The sequence below is a fragment of the Primulina tabacum genome, chromosome 1 (assembly GCF_025594145.1).
Source record: "Primulina tabacum isolate GXHZ01 chromosome 1, ASM2559414v2, whole genome shotgun sequence".
In the NCBI taxonomy this organism is placed as follows: Eukaryota; Viridiplantae; Streptophyta; class Magnoliopsida; order Lamiales; family Gesneriaceae; genus Primulina; species Primulina tabacum.
In genome coordinates, this window is record NC_134550.1 from 234,082 (window position 1) to 261,577 (window position 27,496).

General features: G+C 34.6%; 1 protein-coding gene across 1 annotated transcript; it reads left to right on the top strand.

Moving 5' to 3' along the window:
• Positions 1-4,530: 4,530 nt before the first annotated feature.
• LOC142528866 (uncharacterized) lies at positions 4,531-12,496 on the top strand. Its single transcript, XM_075634506.1, has 13 exons — positions 4,531-4,554; positions 4,620-4,670; positions 5,338-5,646; positions 5,737-5,873; positions 8,344-8,457; positions 8,558-8,641; positions 9,312-9,479; positions 9,592-9,730; positions 9,883-10,046; positions 10,131-10,254; positions 10,382-10,474; positions 10,568-10,654; positions 10,789-12,496. Exons 3-13 carry the CDS (start codon positions 5,401-5,403, stop codon positions 12,130-12,132), a joined length of 2,700 nt encoding a protein of 899 aa, XP_075490621.1. The 5' UTR covers positions 4,531-4,554; positions 4,620-4,670; positions 5,338-5,400; the 3' UTR covers positions 12,133-12,496.
• The last annotated feature ends 15,000 nt before the right edge of the window (positions 12,497-27,496 follow it).

Sequence of the window (27,496 nt, forward strand, 5' to 3'; positions counted from 1 at the left end):
TATGGAAGAGAATGATGTGAGAAGAAGAGAAAATGATGCGGAGGACATAGATGCAGTGCATGTGGATGATAATGATGTCATGCAACAAACTTACATCCATCACATCAGTGTAGCTCATGAGTTTGAGACTCATGTTGTAACGTCCCGAAAACTTGAAGGTCCACGTGAACTACATACATGCAAATTATTAAATTTTTTTGGTATTTTATTAAATTCTTTTTAAAGCATTAAATGCATGTTTATTTCATTAATATGTGTTTTAATTCATGGTTTATTTAAAGTTTCATGCATTAGGGTTTTTAGTTGCATTTCGCGCTCGAACGAGGAACGGAGACCGGTGATATTCAGGAAAATATTTTTACTGAGTAATTATTTTTAATTAATTAATATGAGGTGTTTTAAGTATGGTTTTTGAAAATGGGCTTTGGTTGGATATTTTTACCCGCCGTGTTATATTTTTAGCCGTTACACAAATTTTAACGATTCAGAAGGCTTTTTGAGAGCTCGGGCAATATTTTCAAAAACGTACCTAAACAAAATATTTTTCGAGAATGTGTTTGGACTTGGTGGGCCTTTTTTAAAGCTTAGTAGGCTCAAGACCCTTTGTAAACTTTTTGAAATATAATTAAGGCCCATTAGCATTTTTGTTTACTATTTAATTACTACCCTAAGCACTCCCTAAACCTACTTTTTCCCCTAGGAGCCGCCCACCCCTCCATCAGCCACTCTTTTCATGTGAAAACCAGTAGCGACATTGCTGCAAATTTCAGCCATAGCTTGGTTCTTTCAAGAAAACGTTCCCCGCTTATCTGGTGTTCATCCTACGCGCGCATCTTCAAGTTTTCTAGTGTAAAAACATCAAGGCACGCCATGTATCTCTTTTTCTCATCATTTACACCAATTATATGCTGATATATATGTACTTTCTTGAGGAATCCCTTAATCTATCATGTGGTTTCATTTGTCCAAAGTTTTGACATGAAAAGTGCTTCCTTTTGTTACAAACTCACGTTTCTTGATTTGGTGTAAGGGGGCTGCCAAGTTGTGTTTTCAAGGGGCTGTTCACGTTGAAAATGATGGTGTCGTAAGGCTGGAGTTGAAGCTTTGTGGGTTTTACGAGAGAATTGATCGATATATTGAGTCTTGGGTGAAATTTCTGTGTCACAAAACCCGTCAGCCTCTGTTATTTCGAATTCTGCGACTTATAATTTGGTTTTCTAGGAAATACGTTCAACATATGATTTGTGTCACTCTCTGTTATCTTCAATTTGATAGCAAATTCATAATTTTCTAATGAAAAACGATGGAGATATGATTTTTATCGTAAAACTGCACAAGCTGCGAAATTTGTGTGTCACAAAACCCGTCACCCTCTGTTATTTCGAATTCTGCGACTTATAAGTTGGTTTTCTGGAAATTTGTTCAACATCTGATTTGTAGCACTCTCTGTTATCTTCCATTCGACAGTAAATTCGTAATTTTCAGATAAAAAACGAGGGAGATATGATTTTTATTGTAAAACCGCGCAAGCTATGAAATTTCTGTGTCACAAAACCCATCATCCTCTATTATTTCAAATTCTGCGACTTATAATTTGGTTTTTTTGGAAATGTTCAACATATGATTGTAGCACTCTGTGTTATCTTCGATTCGATAGCAAATTTGTAATTTTCTGATAAGAAATGAGATAGATATGATTTTTATTGTAACAGCGCTCAAGCTGTGAAAATTTGTGTGCATACGCTGGAGATTTCCAGCAACCTTTGGGCTTGTTTCATGGGTCATAAGTGGTCTCGAATGGGTGGTTTATAGGCTGGTAATGTAGGTTTAAGTCATGGTTTAAGTTGAGAAAAATTTGGTTAAGATTCGGGTTGATTCAGGCTAAAACCGGGACCTCGGTCCAAGTTTTAAAAAGAATTGTTTAAGTTTTGAAAATGGCTCGAGTTTACGTCTAAGAAAGGCTTATTACTATGTTTCGGGTGTTTTAAGGTGTTTGGTTGACTTCGGGTTGAAATTTTGAGTTCCGGGGGTAAAACAGTCATTTTGGGTTTCTATGGGCAAAATGATCATTTTGCACCCAGGGTGAATTTTTGGTCCTGGCAGCGCCCCGATCACAAATTTATCATGCTTTTAAATATTTATGCATCATGTATATGATTTTTATATAATTATGAAAATACGTTGCATGCTTGATTTTAAGGAAAAATTATATATATGCATGATTTTGATAAGTGGTGAAAATGATGACGTTTTTGAAGGATGGGAGTTGGTTGTGACAGACGATATATGTATTTGATGATATGATTGGAGATATCGTGAAGAATAGATAAATCCACTTATATGGAAGCTACCGTGAAATCTAGATCATTTCCACGGCGTGCGACCAAATTTTCATAGCTCTTGAACTTACTTTCGATATCTTTTTTAAGTCCATACAGTTCTTCTTCGAAAGCTATTCTACCCCCATGGATAGTTAATAAAACTATCAAAGTTATTAACTAATCTAATCCATTCAAAATCCACTGTATCATTTTTATTTTTTCTTTGTTTATCCAATACACCTGCCACGAACTAAAGACTACCCAATTTCAACTTCTCTATGTCTATATCATCCCCTTTGTCATTCTCGTACTCATCCATTCTAACTATGAAATCCTCACATCCCCTAAGTCATTTTCTACTCATCCATTATAATTATGAAATCCCCCAAACCTACATTGTCTCTTTCACCAAAATATCTCCACCTAAATTCATCTTCCTCATGTATATCAGGATAAAAATTTGAACAATTTAGCCCCGTTAGCAAACAATATTCTAACAATGAAAATCGTAAAAGACATTTACGATATATCATCCAAAATTCATTACATCCACTGTCATAAAATTTTCTACTCATAAAAAACTATAACAATTTATTCGAATTGTTATAAACCTTAGCACATATAACTAAATTACCGAATTGTGTATGCTGGACAAAATAGTCTATTTTTTCTCATTCAAAAATGATACAATCTTCTTACAAATCTCAACGTATTTTGATCTTAAAATTAACTTACATTCAAAGAATTGATTCCTTCCAAGTCTAGTGGAGAAGTAAATCTACAAAAAAGCAAAAATGTTATTAGATGTCAAAAATTAAAATTAAATAATGTCATTTTTAAAAATTGGGTCGAGTCCTCGACCACGTGGGTCGAGGCTCTTCACACTCTCCTGAGTCGAATGGTCGATCGCATCAATCGAATTCATTGGTCGAGTTCGATGCAGTAAAATTCAAAATAAAAAGTTGATTTTTTACCAATACGTGATTCTTTCGTTCGATCTCTTGCAGAAGAATACCTTGTAGACTCATTGTTAGCCAGAAACCAAACAAAAATAACAATATATTTGGTAAGGAGGGTTGAGAATTTAAGAAGATATTTTGTGAAGATTGGGAAGAAATGGAATGAGATGTGGATTGAGTTGAGTTGGGTGGAATTGAGTCATGTAAGTTTTTTATTTAATTAAATTATAAATTTTATTATATATAAAATTAAAATAATAAATTATACACATTAATAAAAAAATTAAACAAATTTAAAAAAATGAAATAAAAAAGTAAATAGCATTCGATCCATTTTTTTTAATAAACATTTCCACAAGTACGTTTTCTTCTGTTTCGGGTCAGTTAAAAAAGTAAGAGTGAGATAGAAAGTATTTAGAAAATAAAGACTCTGACTTTTTTTTAAGAAACAAGAAGTTGACTTTTGATTATTACATTAACTGCAATTAAACTCTTTAACTTAATTAATTCTCTCATTCGTTTTCTTCTCTGTCAACACACATCTTCCCTCAATTAAAATTTACGAGTCTTTTTTCCCAAATCGAGACATGTCGATCCAAAATCAATATAGTCGACCATGATCGACCCAATGTATTGGGGCTGTCATTGAGTCGACAACATGAGTGACCTACGCTGTTTTTTGGTCGACCTAAATGTCAAGCTTGGATAGACCCAACAATCAACAATGGTCGACCATGATTGATCGACCATTATTTGGTCGACCAACAATTGGTCTTTGACCAATGCAATGGTCGACCAAACAATGGTCACCATTGGTTGGTCGACCATTGATAGATGGTCGATCTAAGCTTGGTCGATTCATGCTTGGGTCGACCAAAACATGGTCGAAGTTTTCTTTTTCAATCAGTCGATCGACCAACGAAAATAAACAATAAATCGAAATAAACGTTAATATTATCAGATTATTATTAGTCATTGCGTCGATTTGTGTTGAAAAATTGTAGTCAGAAAGAAAATGAAAAGGAGGTCGACAGAGAAGATTTAGGTTGAGTCGACCGATGAGAATAAATTACGAGTTTAAATTTAAAGTAAATATATATATATGTAATCAAATTTAATGATATATTTACACTTAAAATACAAATACAGTTAACTAAATTGACTTATGGATCTTTTTTATTAAATACTTCAAAATACCCTCCTTTTCCCTAAATTTCCCTTTTCTGGGTTTTCTTCATTTCCCCTCTCTTTTCCTCTTCGTCAATCGCATAACGACCCACAGACTCTTCCCCAGCCCTTGTTTCTTCCCTGCCCACGCGAAATTATTATTTTACCGTATACTCGCGGCGTCGAGCTCCCTTTTTTCTCTCGGTCGTTCACTACGTTTCAGGTATTCCGATTATATTTCTAGGGTTTATTTCATGTTTTCAATTGACCGTGCGACTGTTGTTAATTTTTCATCTTTTATTTGCCAATTGTCTTTTTGGATTCAATTAATTGTGGTTTGCCTTTTCCTGTTGGGGTTTCTGCATCTCTCTGATTTCCCATTCTGTTTGCGATTGCCTTCCATTTTTCACCCCCTCGTTTTCTTCGTTGTCAAATAACATTCTAACTCAGTCGCTTGTCTGTTTCACTATTTAGCTTTTCCGCGTGAAATTTCTTCATTGTTTTAGGTTTTATGCCCCCCTCCCACAAGAAACAAAAACAAACGTAATAATCAGGTGGTTGGGCGTTGAATGCTGCGTCATCTTATCTCTTTATCTGAAGAATGTTTGAGTTCCACAACGCATGGTTTTGACTATATTTGCTGAACTTTTTAAGAATCACAAATGTTATATAAGGACGTTCATGGGACAAATATAGTGATTTTGGTGTTTTCGAGGAACAAAGTTATCTCTCTGAGTTTGTATATTTTAATGGGGGTGCATGCTTAACTGTTGACGTTATTATTTTTCTGATGATTTTTCATGTTGAAGGAATAGATTTGCTTGCTGAGGGCAAAATAGCCAATGTTCCCTTGGGGACTCTTGTGATATATCTTTTTTGGAATATGACAGCCAATCAGCGGAAAATGGGTGAATGCTTCCAGTTTGGTTGGCTGCAAATCTTATGAACAATATATGGTAAAAAGGAAGAAGTTGAAACCACCTCAGCTGGCCCTGAATATGGCACCTACTATCTCTCTGGAGTGGGATAACAAGAAGAAGAGTGTTGTCTCAAAGAGGGATCAGATTGGTATTTCTCAGAGGCACTGGATTCCATTTATTGAGCCTGGACCTCATAGCCATAATATATTGGCTGATGTTTTTTCTGTTCCTCAGGAGATATTTGAATTAGAAAATTTATCTGAGATTCTGACTTATGAGGTAACTATGGATGCATGGTTCCATAAGTCGTACGCGCCCCACCCCCCGCTGCTGCGGAATTTTCTGTTCAATGAATCTTGTTATGTATAGGTATGGCAGAGTTTGTTCTCCAAAAATGAAAGAAGTCTTCTATCTCAATTTCTACCCAAAGAAGCTGAGCCTGATAGTCTTGTTCAAGAATTGCTTGCTGGGGATAATTTCCATTTCGGAAATCCTTTCCTCATATGGCAAGTCTTAATATGCATTCTTTTCTTTTGTACTATCTATGTTTCTGTATATTTCATTGAACAACTCTTGGCCTTTTTATCAAATAAATTTTCTTATTTTGTTTTGATCGAGTTTTAACGCTTTTCCCGCTATCATATTTTGGTTTTGTGTTTGTATATCGTTAAATAAGTCTCTTTTATTTTTTCTTAAATTTATTTGGTGATATCCTTTCATCAGCTATTCAGCTGTCATGGTTTGAACCTACTTTGTGAGGCCTTGAAGTTGTGCCTTTTGGTTTCATTTATTTTGAAGACTTATCCAGCAAGGACCAAGTCTAATCCAAGAAATTGTTGTTGTTTTGTTAAACTTACAATGAGTGAGAGAATGCATCAAAAGTACATTGCGCATAGTTGTTAAAAGCCCTCAATGTGTGTGGTGTGCCTATGCTCGAATTTAAGTGAGGCTCAGCTCTTGTGCCTCGACACATGCGAAAACTTAGTTTTTTGATGTAGTGTGCCTCATAAGTCTGTAAAACCAAAGTCTTAACCTTGGTGTATGCTAAACGTCTGAGGTGTTTTTAATTGTGTGTTAATTGCATGGATAGTAAATTAGGTGTAATGCGAGATAACAATGCATCATCTTGTTCATAGATTCATGAATATTGATTCATTGTTATTCAACAGTTTTTAAGGTGTTATGAATTTTTCTTCAAACGTTAAGCTTTACAGTGTTACCCCTCTAGGTATTTCACTTTAATAATGTATGTGCCACGCCTTGATATTTGAGCCTAGGCTTATGATACCAATGCTTCTCAATACACATCACATTTCTTATAACTATGATATTCCATCTTACGAGGATCTTCTAGTATATATAATGTGTTTAGCATATTACTTGTGGCTTTTCTGTATTCATTATTTTCTCAATGCTCTCAGCATTACATGGATGCTTCCTTTTGCTCATCATTGAGTAAATTCTGAATTTTCTTTTTCCTGAGTTGATCGGGGTTATACTTTTCTAAGTTGATCCGGGTATTTTCGTAAAAATCAATTGGTTTCACAAAGTTGGACCATTAAAAGCCTCAACCTTCAGATATTCTATAGTGTGTCACAGAGTCGGACCACGAAGAACCCTATCCTTTATCTATAGTATAAATAGATAGGATAGATACCAATAATAGTCCTAGTTCAGTTAGGTAATAGTAATTCTATTGCGTTTAAGTTTCTAGTTTTAATGCTATTAGGCAGTTTAAAAAATAATATACAAAATACATCAGGAAATTAAAAATAGAAAATTATTAAACCGTGTTGCATCAATCTTCTACTCTCTTATCCTGGAGTTTCATTGGTGCAAAGATAGAAAGTACTGAAAGATGCCTTGGAACTATTGGAGATGTTCACGCACATGTAAATCTATTTTATAAGCATTTTCTAAATCTTCTTGAGAACTTTGAAATGATCAGTTTTTTGTTCTTGAACTTACTGTAAGTGTGGACTAGTGATTTATTCTTCAGGAAATGTACAATTACCAAATATCCGTCAGTAAAAATCTCTTCACGAGTCACGACTAAGCTTGTCTGCATCCAACTTGTACGGAGAGTTAGCCTCCTTGAGATTTTTCCACTCTTCGTTGTGAATCTGTTGAATTCGTTACAAAATGTACAAAATCCTCCGTATTATAATTAATGAGGAAGGCGAATCAAATCCGTAGTATGCTTTGGAACGCTAGTATGGACAACATAAAAAGATGTTTTTTTGGTAGGGTGTTTGTCACATTGTTTAAGGTGAACTAAATCTGTGGAAGGGCAGCGTTCTATTGCTCTGGTTTGTCACCACTAGGTAGTAACATTGTCTAGAGTATGATTGGGCACTTCGATTTGTCTGTATTACTATTCTTCAAGGATTGTCGAGCAACTCCAGGATGTCCTTCAAAAATGATTTAGGAATTCTTCATCCATATTAGAAGTTAGGGAATGTTGAACACCATGTAGATGCCCAATTTGTTGGAAATAAGCTAAGATGCATGCGGCGCTTTATAGCAGGGCAGAAATCCTGGCTCCTTTATTTCAACTGAGAAGGCTAAACCTGTAATATTTCTTTCTTACTAACCAAATTGCAGTTAGATAGTTGGGACTGTGGCATCAATGCAATCTTCTTTTTGAACCACTGAAAGGTAAAGGTATTATCACGATTTGAACAAATGACATCAATATCGTAGTGCCAAAGTTTTCCATATAGTTTATGGCAGTCATTTATATCTGCCACATTGTACAAAATCTCATCTTTGTAATTTCGCAAGTAACAAACAAACTTCACAAATGTTCTAGCACTTGAACTTCATGGTCCTTTGTAATCCATGTGATTTTGTGAGGGAGGAATGCTCTTCATTTCTGAAGAGAATTGATGTTTCCAATTTGAATGGCTTGGATGTGCTTTTCAGTTCCTTGAATAAGTTTTAACTGTCCAGTGATTTTCAGTTTTGTTGCCGCAGGGGTGCTTCTCTCTGTTTTGGAGAGCTCCATCCTGATAGTGTTCTTCACGAGGAGCAGTGCCTCAAAGCTTGCAAGAAGGCCTACTACTCACATTTACGGAAGTATCATAACGAGTATGGAGTTTTGTCAACTATATATAGTTATGTTTTATGATATCTCGGATGTGTTTTTACTTAAAGTTGTTTTTCTCATGACGTGTCCCTCTTTTGCCAGCATGATTGGGAATTTGCAACTGTGGAAGGAAAAATGGGCTAGTTGTATGGATCCTGGAGTGGATATTGTGCATAAAGTACGGAGGTTGTTCTCTTCCTATGCCTATGTTTTCATGATTATCACATTCTATTTGTAAACTAAATAACCTGACTTGGGCTTTGTGTGTCTGGTTCTCTGTTTTAGTATGCTTGTTGGGTCGTTGAATCTTTGGGCTTTTCCACTATTCTCTTGGCATAATTTGGAAGGAATTGAGGTCAATAAATATATTTGGAATTGTATTACTTTGATAGTAAAAGTCTTTATGATGGTGTCACTTTGGAATTGTTTATTGACGCTTGGAAGTTTTATACTTATTCTTGGGTGTACTTTAAATTCTTTTCGCATTTGGATTCTGTACCTTAAGCTGTTGCCAGCTCTGAACCTGGCTGAGGTTTTGTATGCACCTATATTTCTAAACATAGTTTATCCTGTACATGTTTGTTTTAAAGATGGTCCCTGCTTCCAAATAACTATGCTATTTATGTTCAACTTTTATAGCATTTTTTTTCTTATATTACATTATAGCCTTCTTTTATCTTTTTAAGTCAGAAAAAATCGCATCTTAATTTTAAATTAACGAAATTGCCTCGTTATAAATGCATGTGATTTTTTATATTAATTTTTTTGTATACGAGAGACATTATACTTGATCATGTTGCCTTGTTTCTTTTCCTTAGGTAGGCTTTTCTGATTCTGAAATAAAATTTATGAGCAGGACTAGGAATTATGCTGAGAAAAATGTGCCTCTATCAGGTACTGGAATTTATGATGCTGAAGAGAACCTTGTTGCGACACCTGACTCTTGTTCTTGGGCTAATTCAGAGAAAGAGTATGGCAGTGATAACCAGAATCTGGAAATGGTGCATGGGGATTTTGAAAGAAGGTTATTCAGTTTACTTCCTCCAACTTATCTTTGTCCCTCCTACTCTGCAATCCCACAAGAAAGATCTAAGCAGATCTTGTTATCTGATTCTTTCATCTAATCAAATGTGCAGAAAAGTCTGCTTGAACAAACCAGGTGATAGTGAGTTCAGTCGGCAAGAAGTGGCTGCAGTATCTAGACAAGGAGGAAAGCTACATGTACACAATATCCAGCATGAAGATGATGGAGCCAAATACATGTCTTATGTCAAGGTGGTTTGGTGCAACTTTAGTTTTTCGGTGAAAAATTCTGGCAGCCTTTCTTGGTCGGCATTGCACAATTGTATTATGCTCTCCTGTCTCATTTTGGGTGCCTTTTAAATATCATTAACGATTATGAGGAAGTTTTACTTGAGGTTTCTCAGGTTAGCAAGCAACAGCATGAACGAGTTAAAAGTAGCATGAAACATGCTGGCATTAGCATTCAGCCTAGGTCTCTGAATAATGTTTTGGGTACCATTGACGCACTTAATGTGCAACCATTTGAGAAATTTGAGGAGGAAGAAGAGAAGAAGTTGCATGATTACTGGTTTGTTGTTGATGTTATTTTGTTTTTGAGCTTAAAATTTAAGCTCTTTAGCATCCTCTTTGCATTATGATATTCTCATTACAGGCTAAAATTGGTAAAACGTGACATCCCTGATGGTTTCGTTTACTGGAGAAAGAGTCGATCGTCGAGGCAGCAGTTAATACAGTCTCTAGGTGAAGAGATGGGAAAAAAAGTAAAGCCTGAGGAGGTTTGTTGTCTTTTCTTCCGCACTAGAAAATTCTGATTGTCATGGGATGGACCATTCATCAAATACCTCATTTTACAAAATTCAGAAAACATCCAGTACTGCTTTTTTCCTCGATACATTTGTGTAGGTTATTCTGGATATGGACAGAGAACGTTCTAATAAGCTAATGAAACCCTCAGATGATAGCGCTTATGAATTTCTCCCTGCAATTGCTATTGAGGTTTATTAGCTTCGTTCTTTTCTTACTTATTTTTTTATGATTTTCCTGTTGCTGACTCTTTTGAAAGTGTAGTTTCTTGTGCAATGAGGTCAGGTTGTGGGGAAAGATCAATTTGATGACATGCTTTTAGAGCAGAGGGATAATGAGCTGGCAAACGATGAAATATTGTCAGTACAGCAGGTTGATTTGGCTGCTTTTCTGTTTTTGTGTTGGTCCGAATATCAGATTTTGGAAATAGATATACTCGGTTAACTGGCAGTTGATTAACTTTTCATGCAGTGTTTACTTATTTTTGTTTCTTATGTGACGATCAGGCTGAAAAGATTAAAAGGATGGATTATGTATTTGCTGAGCAAGCACAGGACACAGTTAAGATCGAGCGTGGTGATATGCCTGACCATGTTTGCAGTAAGGATCACCATCCGCAGCAGGTTGCTTCAATGGATAAAAGCTCTATGAATAGTGATGTGTTGATAGAATCATGCAACCCTGTTAGTCAGGATAAGCATCAACAGCAAAATGGTTCAATTTCTGGCAATCTTCAGATCAAATCCCTGGAGATGGAATCCCTTGTCAACAGTGCTAGTGCAGAAATAGACGATACTCCCTCTTTTTCAACGTACACGGGAAATGTAAGCCGTGCGAATATTCCCGTTGACCAGCGGGTTCCTCCTACATCTGCTAGTGATGTTTGGCCAACAGGTGATGCTCGTGGTTCCTACTTTCAATCTGCTGCCGCTAGTGGTGGTTATGCTTCTCAAGAGTTGAAGCTTGAGAGAACACCGTTAATACAGGAGCAACCATTGCGAATACTTGATATGGAAACAGACAGGCAAGATAAAGATGCTGGGAAGGATATGCTTTCCAGGCGATCTGACCCTACGTCATTCTTCAACTCCTACTCTAACCAAGATCAAAGTGAATCACTCTCGTTCTTCAAGGGCCATAATAGTTTATCATACCATCACGAGCAAAAGCACTTGGGTGTAGATTTCCAGCGCGTTAATGATCTGATGTACGCTGGTCAATTTGATGGGCATTTGACGGAACAAGTTCACCCATCACTTCATTTATGTCCAAAGCCGAAGATATTTAATGATTTTTACATGCATCAAACCCTTCAGGACGGTATATATTCTGATGGAAGTCGGTTTAACATGCCAAGGCAGGAGCAGGTTCCGGTCAATATTCATGATTGGGCCGCTGTTAACTCGGTAAGCATGACAGCTACCTCTCAACCTTATTTGAACAGTGTAGAGTTAAATCAGAACTGGTATTCAGGTGAGAGTGGTGCCCAAGATGTCTGGGCTCCCTATGAAAGTGGTGTCCATAGCTTTAGTGGCGGACGTAATTCAGATCAAAGCCTATTCAGCGTACTTTCTGAATGTATTGAACTGCGACCTGCTGCCAATTATGTTCCAATGAGCTCATTGGAGAGATTCATCCAGGCTGGAAACTACAGTGGAATTGGTGAAGGAATTCCGCCGAGCAGCCTGGCACAAGAAGCACCTAATGCATTTAACTACTTGAATGGTCACGAGACAGGCACCGCTGGTGTTAAAATCAGTAGCCTGGGGTGGAGGGGAGTCCCACAGCAGAATCCTGGGATACATGAGTCATCCATGGGTAAACCTTTTTTAAGGTCTTGGAATCAATAAGGACCTTGTTTGTTCGGTGCAAACATTAATCAGGAGAGAGTTTCTGAAATATATAATAGCACACACAAAGTTGTTCAGTTCAGCGCACCTGGATTTTGAAGCTGCCCTAACGTGGCGCAGAGTACACACGTAGAGCCAGTCTGATGCCATGTATGTATGTACATATCTATACTTCTAACTAAGAATGGAGTGAGTGCCAGCCTTTGAATAAAAAGTAACAAGGTATGTCCATTGTGTTAGATATTGCATTGTCTTATTTCCTAAATAAATACATTGAAAGTATTTTTATTATGTGTAAAAATAACAAAAATAAAATAAAATTATAAACATCTTAAAATAAATGACACGCTACTTAAATTTTTTATTTTCGTAATTCCATTAATAGAAAAAAGTTATATAATTTTATTCTTTCTTTTTTATAGATGCATACAATTTTCAAGCTTTTACCAAGTTCTTTTATTTCTTAAAATTTTTTTGTTATATCCAATTCTTGCGAAATGAAGCTATTGGCCCAGGGTCTGGATTTTTTTCCTTATCAATAAATAAAATATATTACCCGTATAAACACACTGGGTTGACGAATATAATGAAAGAATAACAATAATGTCAACTACTTTACAATCATAACCATATCCTATATAAAAGTCTTGGGTATGTAGATTGAAAATCCAACGATAAACATGTAGTTTAATGCTAAAGAAAAATCTACCAATATTCACATAAGGTCCTTCAAATGTCTTTACTTTCCTCGTTGTCCGAATCTATATCCATATCTATATAACTCTATGTTACTTATGATTATAATTATCTATAAAAATGTGGACGATGAACAATTTTTTTGCACTGTGGTTTTATTACATTACCCAAAAATTATTTATTGTTTATATCAATTGCATGGACATTGGTGAAAAAATATATAAAATTTAATGTAAAATTTGGGATATTAAATTTATAGAAGTCAATATATTATTTATTCATTTAATTGGTATATTTATTTTTTTTAACTCGTTACACATTAGATCATAATAATATTTTTATTTTTTAATAGAAAATTGCAACATAAGAAACTTTGAAATAATGTTACGTAAAAATTGAATAAGTATTTGATAATAAAAATATATTAGAGAAATAACATTTTTTTGATAGATAATTCTAAGAAAAATATTAAAAGACTATATTTTAAAATAAAAATATATATTTTTTATTAAAAATATTAAAGGATAAAAACACTTAAAAAATATATACTTTTGAAAAGTGTTCGTCAAAAGATAAAAATGACATCCTTATTAATACAAATCCAAAAACTCAATAAAGATATATATGTAGAATTTTAATTGTTGTAAGGGTAAAAATGAAATATCAAATTTTTTTATTTATTTCACCTAATATATAATTAATTAGTAGTCTGTTAATGAATTACTATTACCTAATAGTTTTGATGATCGAAAAAATAAAAACAATACTTAATTGTTTCAGAAAACAACTGTAATCTTCTGTGTATAACAAGAACCAGTTCAACCGTCTAAACTTAAAACCGCCTAGTCTTCAACTGCTTGAATTTCAGACCGCTTATCATTCAACCGTTTGAAGCAGAAGAAGTTCAAACTTTTAAAGAACTTCTCAACCGGCTATTCGAAAACTTTAAATCGAGTCATTGAAGAGTTATTTATTGCTCACTTAATGAAAGACATTCTCTGATTCGTTCAGGACGTTCAATGGTTTTGCACCGCTACAAGTCAACTATGTCCTGCACCAGTTCCGATATTGATATGCATTTATGCCATTGTCCCAGAAAAAAAATTACTTATATCCTATAAGTTCTGATGGCAAAAACAGTTGTCATAAAAGAATACTCAGCAGTAACTCTTCAAGGAACGTGATTTAAAGCTATGCTAGCAAAGAGAACATTAAATGCTTTGCTGAAAAACATTTAATGTACTTGCAGCTGATAGTGACACATCATTCCAAGGTTACAGGTTAACATTACTCATCTCTTTCCAACCGTTGGAATGACAGCTTATATAAGAAGAGTTGGAAGTATGCAAGAGAAAGACACACAATCGTCAAGCTTTCAACAATGCTGAGCGCAATCAAAGATCATATACCTCATCGCTCATCAAACACACACTCAACATAAAGATATCTGATCATTCAAAGATCATATCCGTGCTACTTAAAAGCTAAAGTTTTTTAGTGGAATCCTTCCTATAGAGGAAGAAAATGTGAGTATGAATCTTATCTCTGAACATCCATAAAAATCCTTTGGCTTTAGTTTTCGCAAGCTTTGACATTTCAAAACCATATCTTGTTGATTAGACTGCCAATCAGTTGAAACTATCATTAGAAATATTGAATCGTTTTTTGCACTTTTCAAGTGATTCATATTTATAACTATTTGAGAAAAACTTTCAACCGCCTAAAAACGGTTGAAAACAAAATTTTAAAAGCAAATATTTTCAAAGAGTTTATTCAACTCCTCTCAAAACTTTTTCCCGATCCTAACAAGTGATATTAGAGCGGGGTTCTCTCGAACATCGATATCTTAAATTTATACATGACATCTTTCAACAAAATCCTATGTTTTCTAAGAAGACTGTGATGACTGGAAGATTAGTATGCAGGCACATTTAGCATCCTAGGATGATGACATGTGGTATGTCATCATTGACGGTCCTACGAAGATCTTGAAAGTCAATCAAGCTATGGTTACAACTGAAGGTGCTCCCCAAATGGTGGAACAGCATCGATCCGAATGGACAACTGAGGACAAGAATAAGGTAAATTTTGACAACGTCACAAAAGAAATTCTTTATAAAACCATGGATAAGAACATGTTTGCCAAGATTAAAACTTGCTTCACGGCAAAGGAGATATGGGAAAAACTCACACAACTATGTGAGAGCAACGACTAGACCAAAGAAAACAAACTGACAGTCGCTATCCAGAAATTTGATAATGCAAAAGCGAAGCCAGGTGAAACCCTTGCAAAATTTGATGAACGATTTAATGCTATTATTATTGAACTTATTTAACTAGGAAAATAGTACTATAATCGTGAAATTGACCTGAAGGTAATGCGAGCTCTTCCCAGAGAATGGGACGTGAAGACAATAGCGATGCGAGAATCTAAAGATCTGAAAAAGCTTGAGCTCCATGATCTCTTTGCCGATCTTAAAGCATACGAGTTCGAGCTTGGAATACGAACTGAAGAAGAACCATCCACTTCTCAAACAAAGGCCCTCGCAGCTACCGCAGTGACTCTTCCGGTCGAGGAGTCCACAAGTAAGAAATTGGCTGAGCAACTGAGCAATGAAGTCATGTCCCTATTTGTCAAAAGTTTAGTAAATTTATCCGTAAAAATCAATCTCAGACGACTAAATCTTATTTCAAAAAGGATACAGATGATGGTCAAACTTGCTTTAATTGTGGAAAGAAGGGACATTTTATTGTAAAGTGCAACATGCCGAAGAAAGATGAAGGGGACCGGTTGATAGGAGACGGTCCAAAGATTACAAAAAGTTCACCAAAAAGAAAACCAACGATTTTTGATTGCAGAGGAAGATAAAAGCAAGTGGGCAGACTCAGATTCAGAAAGGTCCATATCCAAGTTATCTGCGAGTGAAAGCAACGATGATACAGTAAAATGTCTTATGGCTGATGAAGACTCAGAATCCACGGATGAAATGGCATTTAACTTCAAATCTATTGAATTTACACGAGAAGACCTTGTCACAACACTACACGACATGGTAAATGAGTTTAAGGGACTATCGCAGCAATTCGATGAAGCTAAAGCAGAAAAACAGGACTTAAAAAACAAGTTAACTCTCTCAAACTGCTCGCAGCAAAAGGAGGTTGACGGTTTAAAACTAAAGATATGTCTGCTAGCGACTGAGAATGATGACCTGAGTAGATTGTTCCATGCACGGTAAAAGAAAATAAAAGGTTGATGAATACAATCGACACATGGAACAAGTCTTCTGCTTCTCTTGAAAGGATGCATGAGATGCAAAAACCGGCAGGAGATAGAGCCGGGCTAGGTTACAACATCAACAAGTGCAACACCTCTGAAGCACAAACTCAACCACTGCTAGAAAAAGACAGTTTAAAATCAACTAAATTTGTTAGATCTAGTACGATATATGAACATAACGAGCCTGAAGTCCAAAGCAATCAGAACGTAAGACTTGAGAACAATGGAAGGCGACATGGTATATGATATGTCAAATTTGAGAATGCTAAATCCAACTGATCGTGGCTTAGACGCAGGCCAAATCCAGTCGTTCACAACGGTTCAGATTGGTTCCGCAGAAAGCCAAGTTCAACCAGACATCATTCTAAAATAAGACATAACCGATACTACAACAGCCGACGGGTTTAAAAGAGGTATAGATTGATTGACAGATGGCCAAGGCAACATACTGTAAAAGAAAGAACATTGCACACACCACGAGATTATGCACTTAACCGCATCCATCTTGGGACACACCAAGGAAAATCCCTCAGGATAATCCGGGTGTGGGTCCGTAAAAGTCTAATCAGTTTAGGACCCAAATAGGAGAGGGTACCAAGTTCCTACTTTAATGATTTCAGGTACTGAAGAAGAAGAACTTGGGAGAATCCATCTGGTTTCTGGACAGCGGTTGCTCGAGACACATGACACGAAACAAAAACCTTCTATTAGAAGTTGTCAACTACAAAGGACCAAGAATCACCTTTGGTGATAACTCTAAAGGTAAAACTGTGGTAAATGTAAGATTATACATGGCAAAATTATCATTAAAGATGTGCTTTTAGTCGAAAATTTGTGTTATAACATGATTATCATAAGCCAATTATATGACAACAGTTATATTGTTGAGTTTCACAAGCACACATGCACTATTAAATCTGCTGCAGGAAATACTGTGTTGATTGGGCTTAGAGAGCAGAATACATATAAGGTAAAATGGAATGATGACAGCTTAAATGCGCCTACTTGTTTCATCGCATTAAATGGTAATAAGAATTATCTTTGGCACAAACGACTTAATCATCTTAATTTCAAATTCATTGCCACTCTTAGCAAGCTTAAGTTGGTATCTGGTTTTCCTAACATTAACTTTGCAAAATATAAAATCTGCAATGCCTGTCAACTAGGTAAACAAGTTCGCTCAACCTTCAAGAATAAAAGAAGAAACTCATCAGCTAGATGCCTGGAATTACTCCACATGGATCTGTTTGGACCCATACCGGTAATGAGATTAGGGGCAAATAAATACACCCTTGTGGTAATTGATGACTTCTCCCGATTCACATGGGTAATATTCTTAAGTTTCAAAGACCAAACCGCTGCTCAGCTCATCAAACTTCTTAAGAGACTCCAAAATGAGAAAACTGTAGCAGTGGACAAGATCAAGAGTGATAAAGAAACTGAATTTCTAAACCAATCATGTCATCCTATCTTGAAGATCACGACATCAAGCATGGGCTCTCAGCTACTAGATCATCGCAACATAATGGAGTCGCAGAAAGAAGAAACCGAACTCTCAAGGAAGCAGCTAGGACTATGCTAGCAGAATCCGGAATCTCTTAGCGATTTTGGGCGGAGGCTGTAAATACTGCTTGTTGTACTCAGAACCAGTCCATGATCAATAAAAATCATGAAAAGACTCCATATAAGATCTGGACCGGCAAGCAGCCAGAAATTGCTTCCGCATATCCGGTTGTAAGTGTTTTATTCATAATAATAGCAGAACACACTTAACTGCATTTGATGTGAAAACTAATAATGGTGTCTTCCTGAGATATTCATCAGTGAGCAAATCATATAGAGTTTACAATCAAAGAACTCTCACTGTTGAAGAATCCATAAACGTTGTATTTGATGAATCATTCATCTATCACGACAATAGTAGTAGCAGCATTCATGATTCAATTAATAAATTAGATGCTACTAACCTTGAAACTAACAGTGATGACAAAATAAATTTGAGAAGAACAGGCAAACATATCTCGGAACAAAGTCCAATTTCTCAAGAAAAAACTCATCAGATAAATGAACCGGTGAACAGTCATCAACCAGAGATCATTCAAATAGATGAGGAGACAATGGAACAAGAGGATACAACCGCGCAAACAACGGAGCCAAATTCATATGGACCATGACTCTGGTGGAAAAATGATCATCCACTCGAGCTGGTCATTGGTAACCCAACCGCTCCTCTTAGAACTAGAAAGTTATTACTGAATTTATGTATGTTGCTTTCATTTCTCAGTTAGAACCTAAGAAAATTAGTGATGCATTGAATGCTACCAACTGGATAGAAGTTATGCTGGAGTAACTTAATCAATTCGAAAGAAGCAAAGTTTGGCACTTAGTTCCTTGACCTACTAATCTTCATGTAATTGGCACTAGGTGGGTATTTAGAAACAAGATGAACAAAAACGGTTCAATAATTAGAAACAAAGCCAGATTACTGGCACAAGTTTATAGACAGGAGGGAGGTATTGACTTTGATGAATCATTTGCCCCCGTTGCTAGACTAGAAGCAATTAGAATATTTCTTGCATTTGCAGCATTCAAAGATTTTAAGGTATATCAAATGAGTTAAGTCTGCATTCTTAAATGGTTTGCTCAATGAGGAAGTATACGTAGAACAACCACCTGGTTTCGTCAATCACATTCATCCTGATCATGTTTACAAATTAGATAAAGTATTATATGGACTAAAACAAGCAGCAAGGGCATTGTATGATACTTTAACCAAATTTTTACTTGATCATGACTTCTCGATTGGAACAGTTAACAAAACACTGTTCAAAATTTCAAAATATGATCATTCATTATTTGTGCAAATTTATGTTGATGATATTATATTTGGATCAACTAATCCTAAACTATGTGAGAGAATCTCCAAGCTAATGCAGGAACATTTTGAAATGAGCATGATGGGAGGATTAAACTACTTTCTAGGACTGCAAGTCAATCGGTCAGAAAATGGCATCTTCATTAACCAAGCTAAATATACAAGAGAAATGCTAAAGAAGTTTGGAATGAAGAATTGCTCCAAAGCTGCTACCCCAATAAGCTCATCTATCAAATTGAATAAAGACGAAGGGAGAATCTCAGTACACAAAAATGTACAGATTATTGATTGGTTCACTACTATATCTGATCGTCAGCCGGCTAGACATCGTGTTTGCGGTTTGTTTATGCGCACGGTTTCAAGTTAACCCTATGCATTCTCATTTTATTTATGCAAAACGTATCCTTAAATATCTTAAAGGTACTAGTAATGTGGGTCTTTGGTATCCCAAAGATTCAATTTTTAATCTTGTAGGTTATTCAAACGCAGATTACGCTGGTAGCAAAATTTACCGGAAAAGCACAAGCGGATCATGTCAGTTCTTGGACGATAGACTAATATATTGGTTCAGTTAGAAACAAACGTCTATTGCCACGTCAACCGCTGAAGCGGAGTACTTTGCAGCTGGAAGTTGTTGTGCTCAAATGCTATGGATTCAACAGCAGCTCAAAGATTATGGAATTCAAACTGCTGAATCTCCCATCTTCTGGGACAACACTAGTGCAATAGCCATTACATACAACCCTGTATTGCACTCTCGGACAAAGCTTATCGACATTAGACATCATACTATCCGAGAACATGTCATGAAGAAATGAATTCGTCTTGAATCTTTCTGAACAGATCAACAGGCAGCAAACATATTCACCAAACAACTACCTGACACTAAGTTCTCCTATTTTCAAAATATCTTTGGTTTAATTGATTTATCTTAGTCATTTTAACATTTTTATATGTTGATTCGTTGCCAATATAAAATACAGGAATTAATAAAGCATTAAAGAGAAAACATCAGTAAACAAAATAATTTTTTTATTGATGTAGTCGAGCTTTTACAAATGAGATTTCATCATCTACTGCCCCCTCCAGAAGGTCAACCAAGTGGTTAACCCTCTGGTGGAGATCCTTAGGAAGTCCTCTGAGAAGACAATCTCTCTCATAACCTTCTGCTCCTTGAGGAGCATCAGCAGATAGACACCTTCATCCGTGAAGATGTCAGCAGTATGAGCGACGCAGAGACGCCGCTGATACTTATTTTTCGTTGTCGTTTGTTTCCTCGTGGCAACAAGTCCTTCCTCATGGAAAGACTGCAAATCCTGGATCTTGTTCCTGGTATATAGCATCTTCTCCAAGACGCTATCCTCTATCTTGAGCTTCCTCGCAGCCACTATGGACCGCATGAACTCCTCTACCAAGTTTGGTTGCTGAGAACTACTCGCCTTGTCCATATGTTCCTGCTTTGATATCGTATTATCTACTGAAATTTTCAAGTGATTTTGTGACTAACCAGTTTGCTCGTATTTATAGATTCGAACCATACGAAGAATCATAATCAGTATTACTGACAATAGGATTTGAAGAGATTTATGTCCACCATTCATTGTTCATCTTCCGAGGATAAGCCCATTTAATACATATATTTAGGGGGAACTATCAGTTCAGTCGATAAATTAATGGGTTAAAGGAAACATGTTTTCAACCACTGAGGTCGACAAATGAACAACCCATGTTAATTGAGTGACTCAGCTGCTTACCCCCTAATCACATTAAAACAACCGGTTCGTTTCTTTATGCAGAGAACGTTTCTCAACGTCATTACGTAAAAAACACACAACTCTGTGACTGCCCTAAAAGACGTGACAGTTATCTTCTTAAAATTTGAAATAAATCATTATACCGTCGTCTGAAATTTTTCAAATTTTAAAATCCCTCCACTGATAGTCCTCCACGTGGACTGATATGTGTCTCTCCGAACTAGACATACACACATTAACATTGCATTATCAATTTATTCTAATACAGAAATTTACTATCTTCATACCTCATTCTTCTGGACATTTTGCTTGTCAAAGATCGTCCTACAGATTTTATCATCTTCTTCACCGTGCAAATGGCTGCATCCATAGCTCACAACACCATCGCTATCAACTTTGCATCTGTGCTCGCCATGACCAATAAGCCAATGCAAGCTATGTTCCGAATGCTCAAATATTCTGCCTTCGTTCTTTTTTGGAATGCAGTGAGCAATACTCTGAGATCCTATTAAAGGAATTCTTTGATACTGACTATATGGAAAACGGGGATTCAAGGAAGGAATCTTCATATCACTCAGATGATGTTCGATGATTTGTTTAAACTATCAGCTGCTGAAATCACCGACTTTACTACTCTTCCATATGGCAACATTGAGCTTTGGAGAAGTGACTTGTCTCTCTTTGACTCCCTGATTTCTTCTCCAACGTGCCAAAAACGAGATTTGAAGATTGAATTCAGACTGATTGCTGATATAAAGGGGATTTTCTCCAAGGCTGGTGAATATGACAAGATAACTCTGGAAAAATTTCTTGTCATGGCTTCCATCGCATCCAATCTTAAAATCAACTGGTCTGATGTCACATTCAAGACATTCATTGAAATGATAAAGAGAGAGAATCGGTCTCAAGGTTTTGCGGTTCAAATTTGTCATTTGCTAATTCAGGAAGGAGTCCAACTGGTGGGTATGGTTGAAGTTGGAATGACCAAGTTATTTAAGTAGACAACGATTGAAAAGTTCATAAAGAAAAATCGTCCAACTGACGAGGATATCGTTTCTATCAAAACAGAGATTGGGGTTGAATTTGTTAAGTAAAAGAAGACATATGTGACTCCCAAAGGTACTAAGAGAAAGTCGGTTCTAAAATCCAGCTCCGATGAACAATTAAAGGATGATGTACAAGTTTCCCAAGTTTTTAAGAATAAACGGTCAGAAAATCCCAAAGCTGCAAAAATCAAGATGATAAAGCATCTTTCTGCACCGTTGGTTACTCCTCCGATTCCAGCAATCAAAGAAACAAAACTCAAAGGGATCAAGATTGCTGAACCATAAATCACATTCTCCTTCTCAGGAATTCCTCTCCTTCACCAGAAAAAAAAGGGGAAGAAAATTCTGCTCGAGGAGCCACCGCAAAACAATCTCATTCATACTGCCATTGTCCTGACCAACGAACGAGTCAATGAAATCATTCAAAAGAAAATGGAAATGTTTGACAAATGGGTTGAATTACGAACGATCACAACTTTTGATTCACTTCTTCAAACCGGAAAGATCAAAGCAACTTTCAAACTTGAACTTTTCATATTGGAATGGATAGAAACCTCTGATATTTCAATCGCTCTGCTTCGTCGAGAATTCTTGGAAATATAGATGAAGGAAAGTGCTTTCCAAGCACTGATTCAATTGAAAAGGAACAATTTTGTTCCTACTTGTCTAACCGCAAAACATGACTCGTCTGTTATTTCTCAACTTGAGATGGACTTCCTCTCATTCTCAATGATCGTCGCTCAGAAGCGGCAGGAACTTAAACTGCATGCGGTTAAAGAAAAGGGAAAAATAGACTTAGATCTGAATTTTGATTAAGTGCTGGGTTATGAGACCTTCGAAAATCCATCCACAACTCAGGATCAACCATCTTCATCCTCTGCTATGCCCATTAATTCTCCACCTTTAGAGGTACCGGTTGAAACTGCTATGACCAGTACTACGGTCAACACCGTGCCACCTGATGAAATCATTATGCCAAAGGATGTTCCCATTACTGAGAAAGTCTGCCACTAAGATGAACCGGACTTCTCGCCAGCTTATCACAAGATTCAATAGGAAGATGCATCTGCTCAACAGACTAAATCCATTGTGCTTCCTCTCTCGGTATGTCCGTCTTTCCGAAAGTCCAACCCATTTCTGTCGAAGAAGTTGTGCAATTTCTGTCTGATTTTGATTAAGGCACGATTCACAAGGAAAACTCTTCTTCTCCAAAGTCTACTTCTGTTGATAATACTTCTCACAGCATTTTCCAAGAACAGTTAGTATCTTCACCTGCTAACCCAAAGAAAGACGATGTAACTATTTCTTTTCTACCTCCAGCCTCCTCTGCATCTGAAGCTCCGTCAAACGCTGTGGGAGCACAAGAAGCCACAGGCAAAGCAATCCCTGTCTCGACTGAAGAATTTGACATAGTGATTGATAATTTAGCATCTGAACTTGATGACCCTCTGCCTTCAAAGTCAATTGGAAAAGCATCATATTCTCAATTGGTCTCATTGAAGGCTAGATTAATTTCTCCATCCGATCTAGTTGAACCTGAAGAAGACGAATTGACGGAGGAAAACTGCTAGAAGGAGATTTTGGACAGACATACGACTATGGATCAATCGATTCTTGCTCTTAACATGAAACATTTTGACATGAAGGAAGCCTTTAAATCGATGAAATCTGACCTCTCCAATTTTCTGCCATGAATACAAGTATTACCCTCCCACAAGACAGGCATAAATCTTCACATCTCATTATGTGCACTGAGCTTTAAGGCCAACTATCTCATCTTAAAGCACATGTAGATCAACGTATGAATGTCCAAGGAACACAACTCAGTGAAATCATGCAATTCCTTGTCCATGATGATGTCAAAAAAGGGAAAGAGAGTGGCAAAAAGAAATTTTGAGAGCAGAAAAATCAGTTAGAAAAAGGATTACAGAGCATGCCAAAGCAGATGAAGCTAAACATATTAAATAACAGAAGAAAGGTTAATGTACTGTATTCGTTTAGATGTTTTGTTTTCTGCTTTTTATCAACTGGAGTTTGTAATTTCATTCACTCAATGAAATACAATTTTTACTTTATTAAGCTTTTGCAATTATCTGTAAACTGTTGTATAGTTATGCAGTTGGGTTTTGTCATCACCAAAAGGAGAGAAATTGTTAAGGAATTACTATTACCTAAGAAACAGCTGCAATCTTATGTATATAACACGAACCAGTTCAACCGTCTAAACTTACAATCGCCTAGTTTTCAACCGCTTGAATTTTAGACCGCTTACCATTCAACCGTTTGAAGCAGACGAAGTTCAAACTTTTAAAGAACTTCTCAACCGGCTGTTTGAAGACTTTAAATCGAGTTATTAAAGAGCTATTTATTGCACACTTAATGAAAGACGTTTTCTGATCGATTCAGGATGTTTAATAGTTTTGTACCGCTACAAGTCAACCATGTCCTGCACCAGTCCCGATATTGATATGCATTTATGTCACTGTCCCAGAAAAGAAAGATTACTTATATCCTACAAGTTCTAATGGTAAAACCAGTTGTCATAACAGAATACTCAGCAGTAACTCTTCAATGAACGAGATTCAAAGCTATGCTAGCAAAGAGAACATTAAATGTTTTGCTGAAGAATATTTAATGTATTTGCAGCTGATAATGACACATCATTCCAAGGTTACAGGTTGACGTTACTCATCTCTTTCCGACCGTTGGAATGTCAGCTTATATAAGGAGAGCCGGAAGTATGCAAGACAAAGACACACAATCTTCAAGCTTTCAACAATACGATTACTACGAGCCTGCATACTTAAAGAATTTGAGCGCAATCAAAGATCATATAACTCATCGCTCATCAAGCACGTACTCAACAGAAAGATATCTGATCATTCAAAGATCATATTCGTGCTACTAAAACAAATTGTTTTACTTACATTAGTAACCTTTGATTATTTGACTAACAGTGGTGTCTGGTGAACCGAGGTTTCTTAAAATCCAGATGTGTAAAGTGATCACTAAGAGTTTCAAAACAGATAGTGTAATAAGTCCTGATTGGAATGGGCTGTTGCAAAGATTTTTTTAAAGCCAAAGTCTTTTAGTGTAATCCTTCTACAGAGGAAGAAGGGGTAACTTAGGAGGAGTCTTATCTCTGAACATCCATAAAAATCATGTGTCTTTACCTTTCGCAAGCTTTTATATTTCAAATTATATCTCATTGATTAGACTGCCAACCGGTAGAAACTATCATTAGAAATATTGAATCATTTTCCGCATTTTTCAAGTGGTTCATATTTCTAAATATTTGAGAAAAATTTCAACCGCCTAAAAACGGTTGAAAACAAATTTTAAAAGCAAATATTTTCAAATAATTTATTCACCCCCTCTAAACTCTTTCCCGATCCTAACATAGTCTAATATATTTCAGCTAATATATAATTAATAGTCTAAATAATTCTAATGAATTATCACTACAATATAAATTAATTATAGTAATTTATATCAATTCAAAAATAAAATATAACTACTATATTAATTTTCTCAAATAATTCATCTTTGTACTATATATAAATGCTTTATCCTTTTAATTTTCTCTTTACATGTTATTTTATTATTTTAATATAATTTTTTAATTATATTTTCAGAGCAGTTTCTAATTAAGTAATAAATTATAGTATCGAAAGAATATATATGAAAAAAAAACTATATATACAATAGTAAAATAACATGATAAGTATAAAATAATATAATAATATGAAGTTTAATAGTGGCATATTTTAACTAAGAATTGAAAGTAAAGAGTTTAATAAATTGATAGTAAATAATAAAATAATATTTTATAGTTTTTAACTATGAATTGAAAGTAAAGAGTTTATTAAATTATTTATATCAATAAATATGTATGTTAATATATATGTATGTTAATATATTAATAATATCATAAAATATAAAACCTTAGAAGAATTCAGAGAGTTTAGCTATAATAAAAATTTAAAGATTTTAGTAGCTATTTTTTTTTAAAATTAAATAGCATACAACTTTATAAATTTAATAAAGTATTTGAAATATCTAGTAAAAATGTTTAAGATTTAGACATTAAGGGTTTCCATGATTTTCAAGAATAGTGAAACCAAAATCAGAAGTAACATCGTTTCTTGACTTCAGTTCCAAAATCAACTCTCAAAATATATAAATTTACGGCGTAATTGTTAAACAATGGTTTGATTGTCTCAAATATTATATTACTATTTTATTTGATATTTAAAAATGGATCATAGTAACAATTTTAAAAGAAATTATATCTTAGACAAATTTATAAATTCAATATACAAAATTTGATAGTGTGCAATCGTTTGATTTATATTTTTTAATTTACACATATGTTCTTTTATTATTTATGAAATTTTAAGAAAATAAAATAATCCACAAACAAAGAAGTGATAGATATATTGCATATAATTTGATTATGATACAACTCTAAAACTTAAAAGCAAATGATTTCAAATGTTTAATACTGCGATCAATTTGATATTAAAAAATGGATCATAGAAAACAACAAATTTGAAATATCCCATGTATGTACATGCTTATTTTATTAAATTGTATAACTAAAAAGTTATATAAATATGTTCGTCAAAATCAATCATCAATCAAAACCCAAAATATGTAATGCATGAAAAATGGATATTAATGAGTAATTAAAACATACAGATGTTATTTGCTACTATTAAAAAAAATATATGACATAATCTTTATAACAAATATAAATTGCAATGATCATTGATTAATATTTGTCAATTTATTCGAGATTTTACATATAATATTTTAATATTTTTATTTAATTATTTTGAAATTTAACTAACTAATTCAATAAATTCAAAAAATAACATTTTTTATGAATGTTTCTTTGGTTAAATTTCAAATTTTTATGGTGAAAATCATATTGTTAGTCTAAATTTTTTATTTAATAATTATTGTTTGAGTTTATTTGATATTTACTATATAATATTATTTAAGTGTGTATTTCATTACATATGTTCATTTAATTGTTATTTTAAAATTGTATTTAACAAAAAATTAATATTCATTAATGTAGTTACAAAAAATCGATTCTGATATAAAATTAATTATCTATAAAATAGAATTATAAAAGCAAAAGGTAAAAAATTTTCGTAGGAGGATCAGTATTATTCAAATTGAATATTATGAGTTATATTTCAATATTAATATTATTATTTCATTAGTTTTTATATTGTTTTGATGAGTTAGTTACAAGTATTTTAAATTTATAATTATTTGTCATTAGTGTGCTTCACTTATGTAAATTATAATTATGCATTGATAAAATCCATAATTTGGTTGATTTTCAGGTTATTATGCCTTATACATTATTCGTCTAATATGACAATATATTCAACTCAGATTAATAAGAAAATTATTCAAATTATTTTTTAGAAAATAAAATTTTTAGTTTTTATTATATAATTGGTATATGTGCTTTATGCTATTATATATAAAAGTGTGAATCATAAGCTTTGTTTTATAACTTTAAAAAGAAAAAATGACCTCCTTATCAATAAAGTTTTAAAAAAAAAACTCAATAAAGATTTATGTGTCAAATTCTAATTGTTGTAAGGGTAAAAACAGAATCAAAAATTTATATTTATTTCAACTAACATATAATTAAAAGTTATTGAATTATAATTGTAATATAAATTGATTTTAG

What these genes read in the sequence shown, in the direction of transcription:
- LOC142528866 (XM_075634506.1), top strand. Translation starts at nt 5,401, where the DNA reads ATGGTAAAAAGGAAGAAGTTGAAACCACCTCAGCTGGCCCTGAATATG. An exon ending in TTACGGAAGTATCATAACGA is followed by an intron (nt 8,458 to 8,557) that starts GTATGGAGTTTT and finishes CTCTTTTGCCAG; the next exon opens with CATGATTGGGAATTTGCAAC. An exon ending in AAATATTGTCAGTACAGCAG is followed by an intron (nt 10,655 to 10,788) that starts GTTGATTTGGCT and finishes TGTGACGATCAG; the next exon opens with GCTGAAAAGATTAAAAGGAT.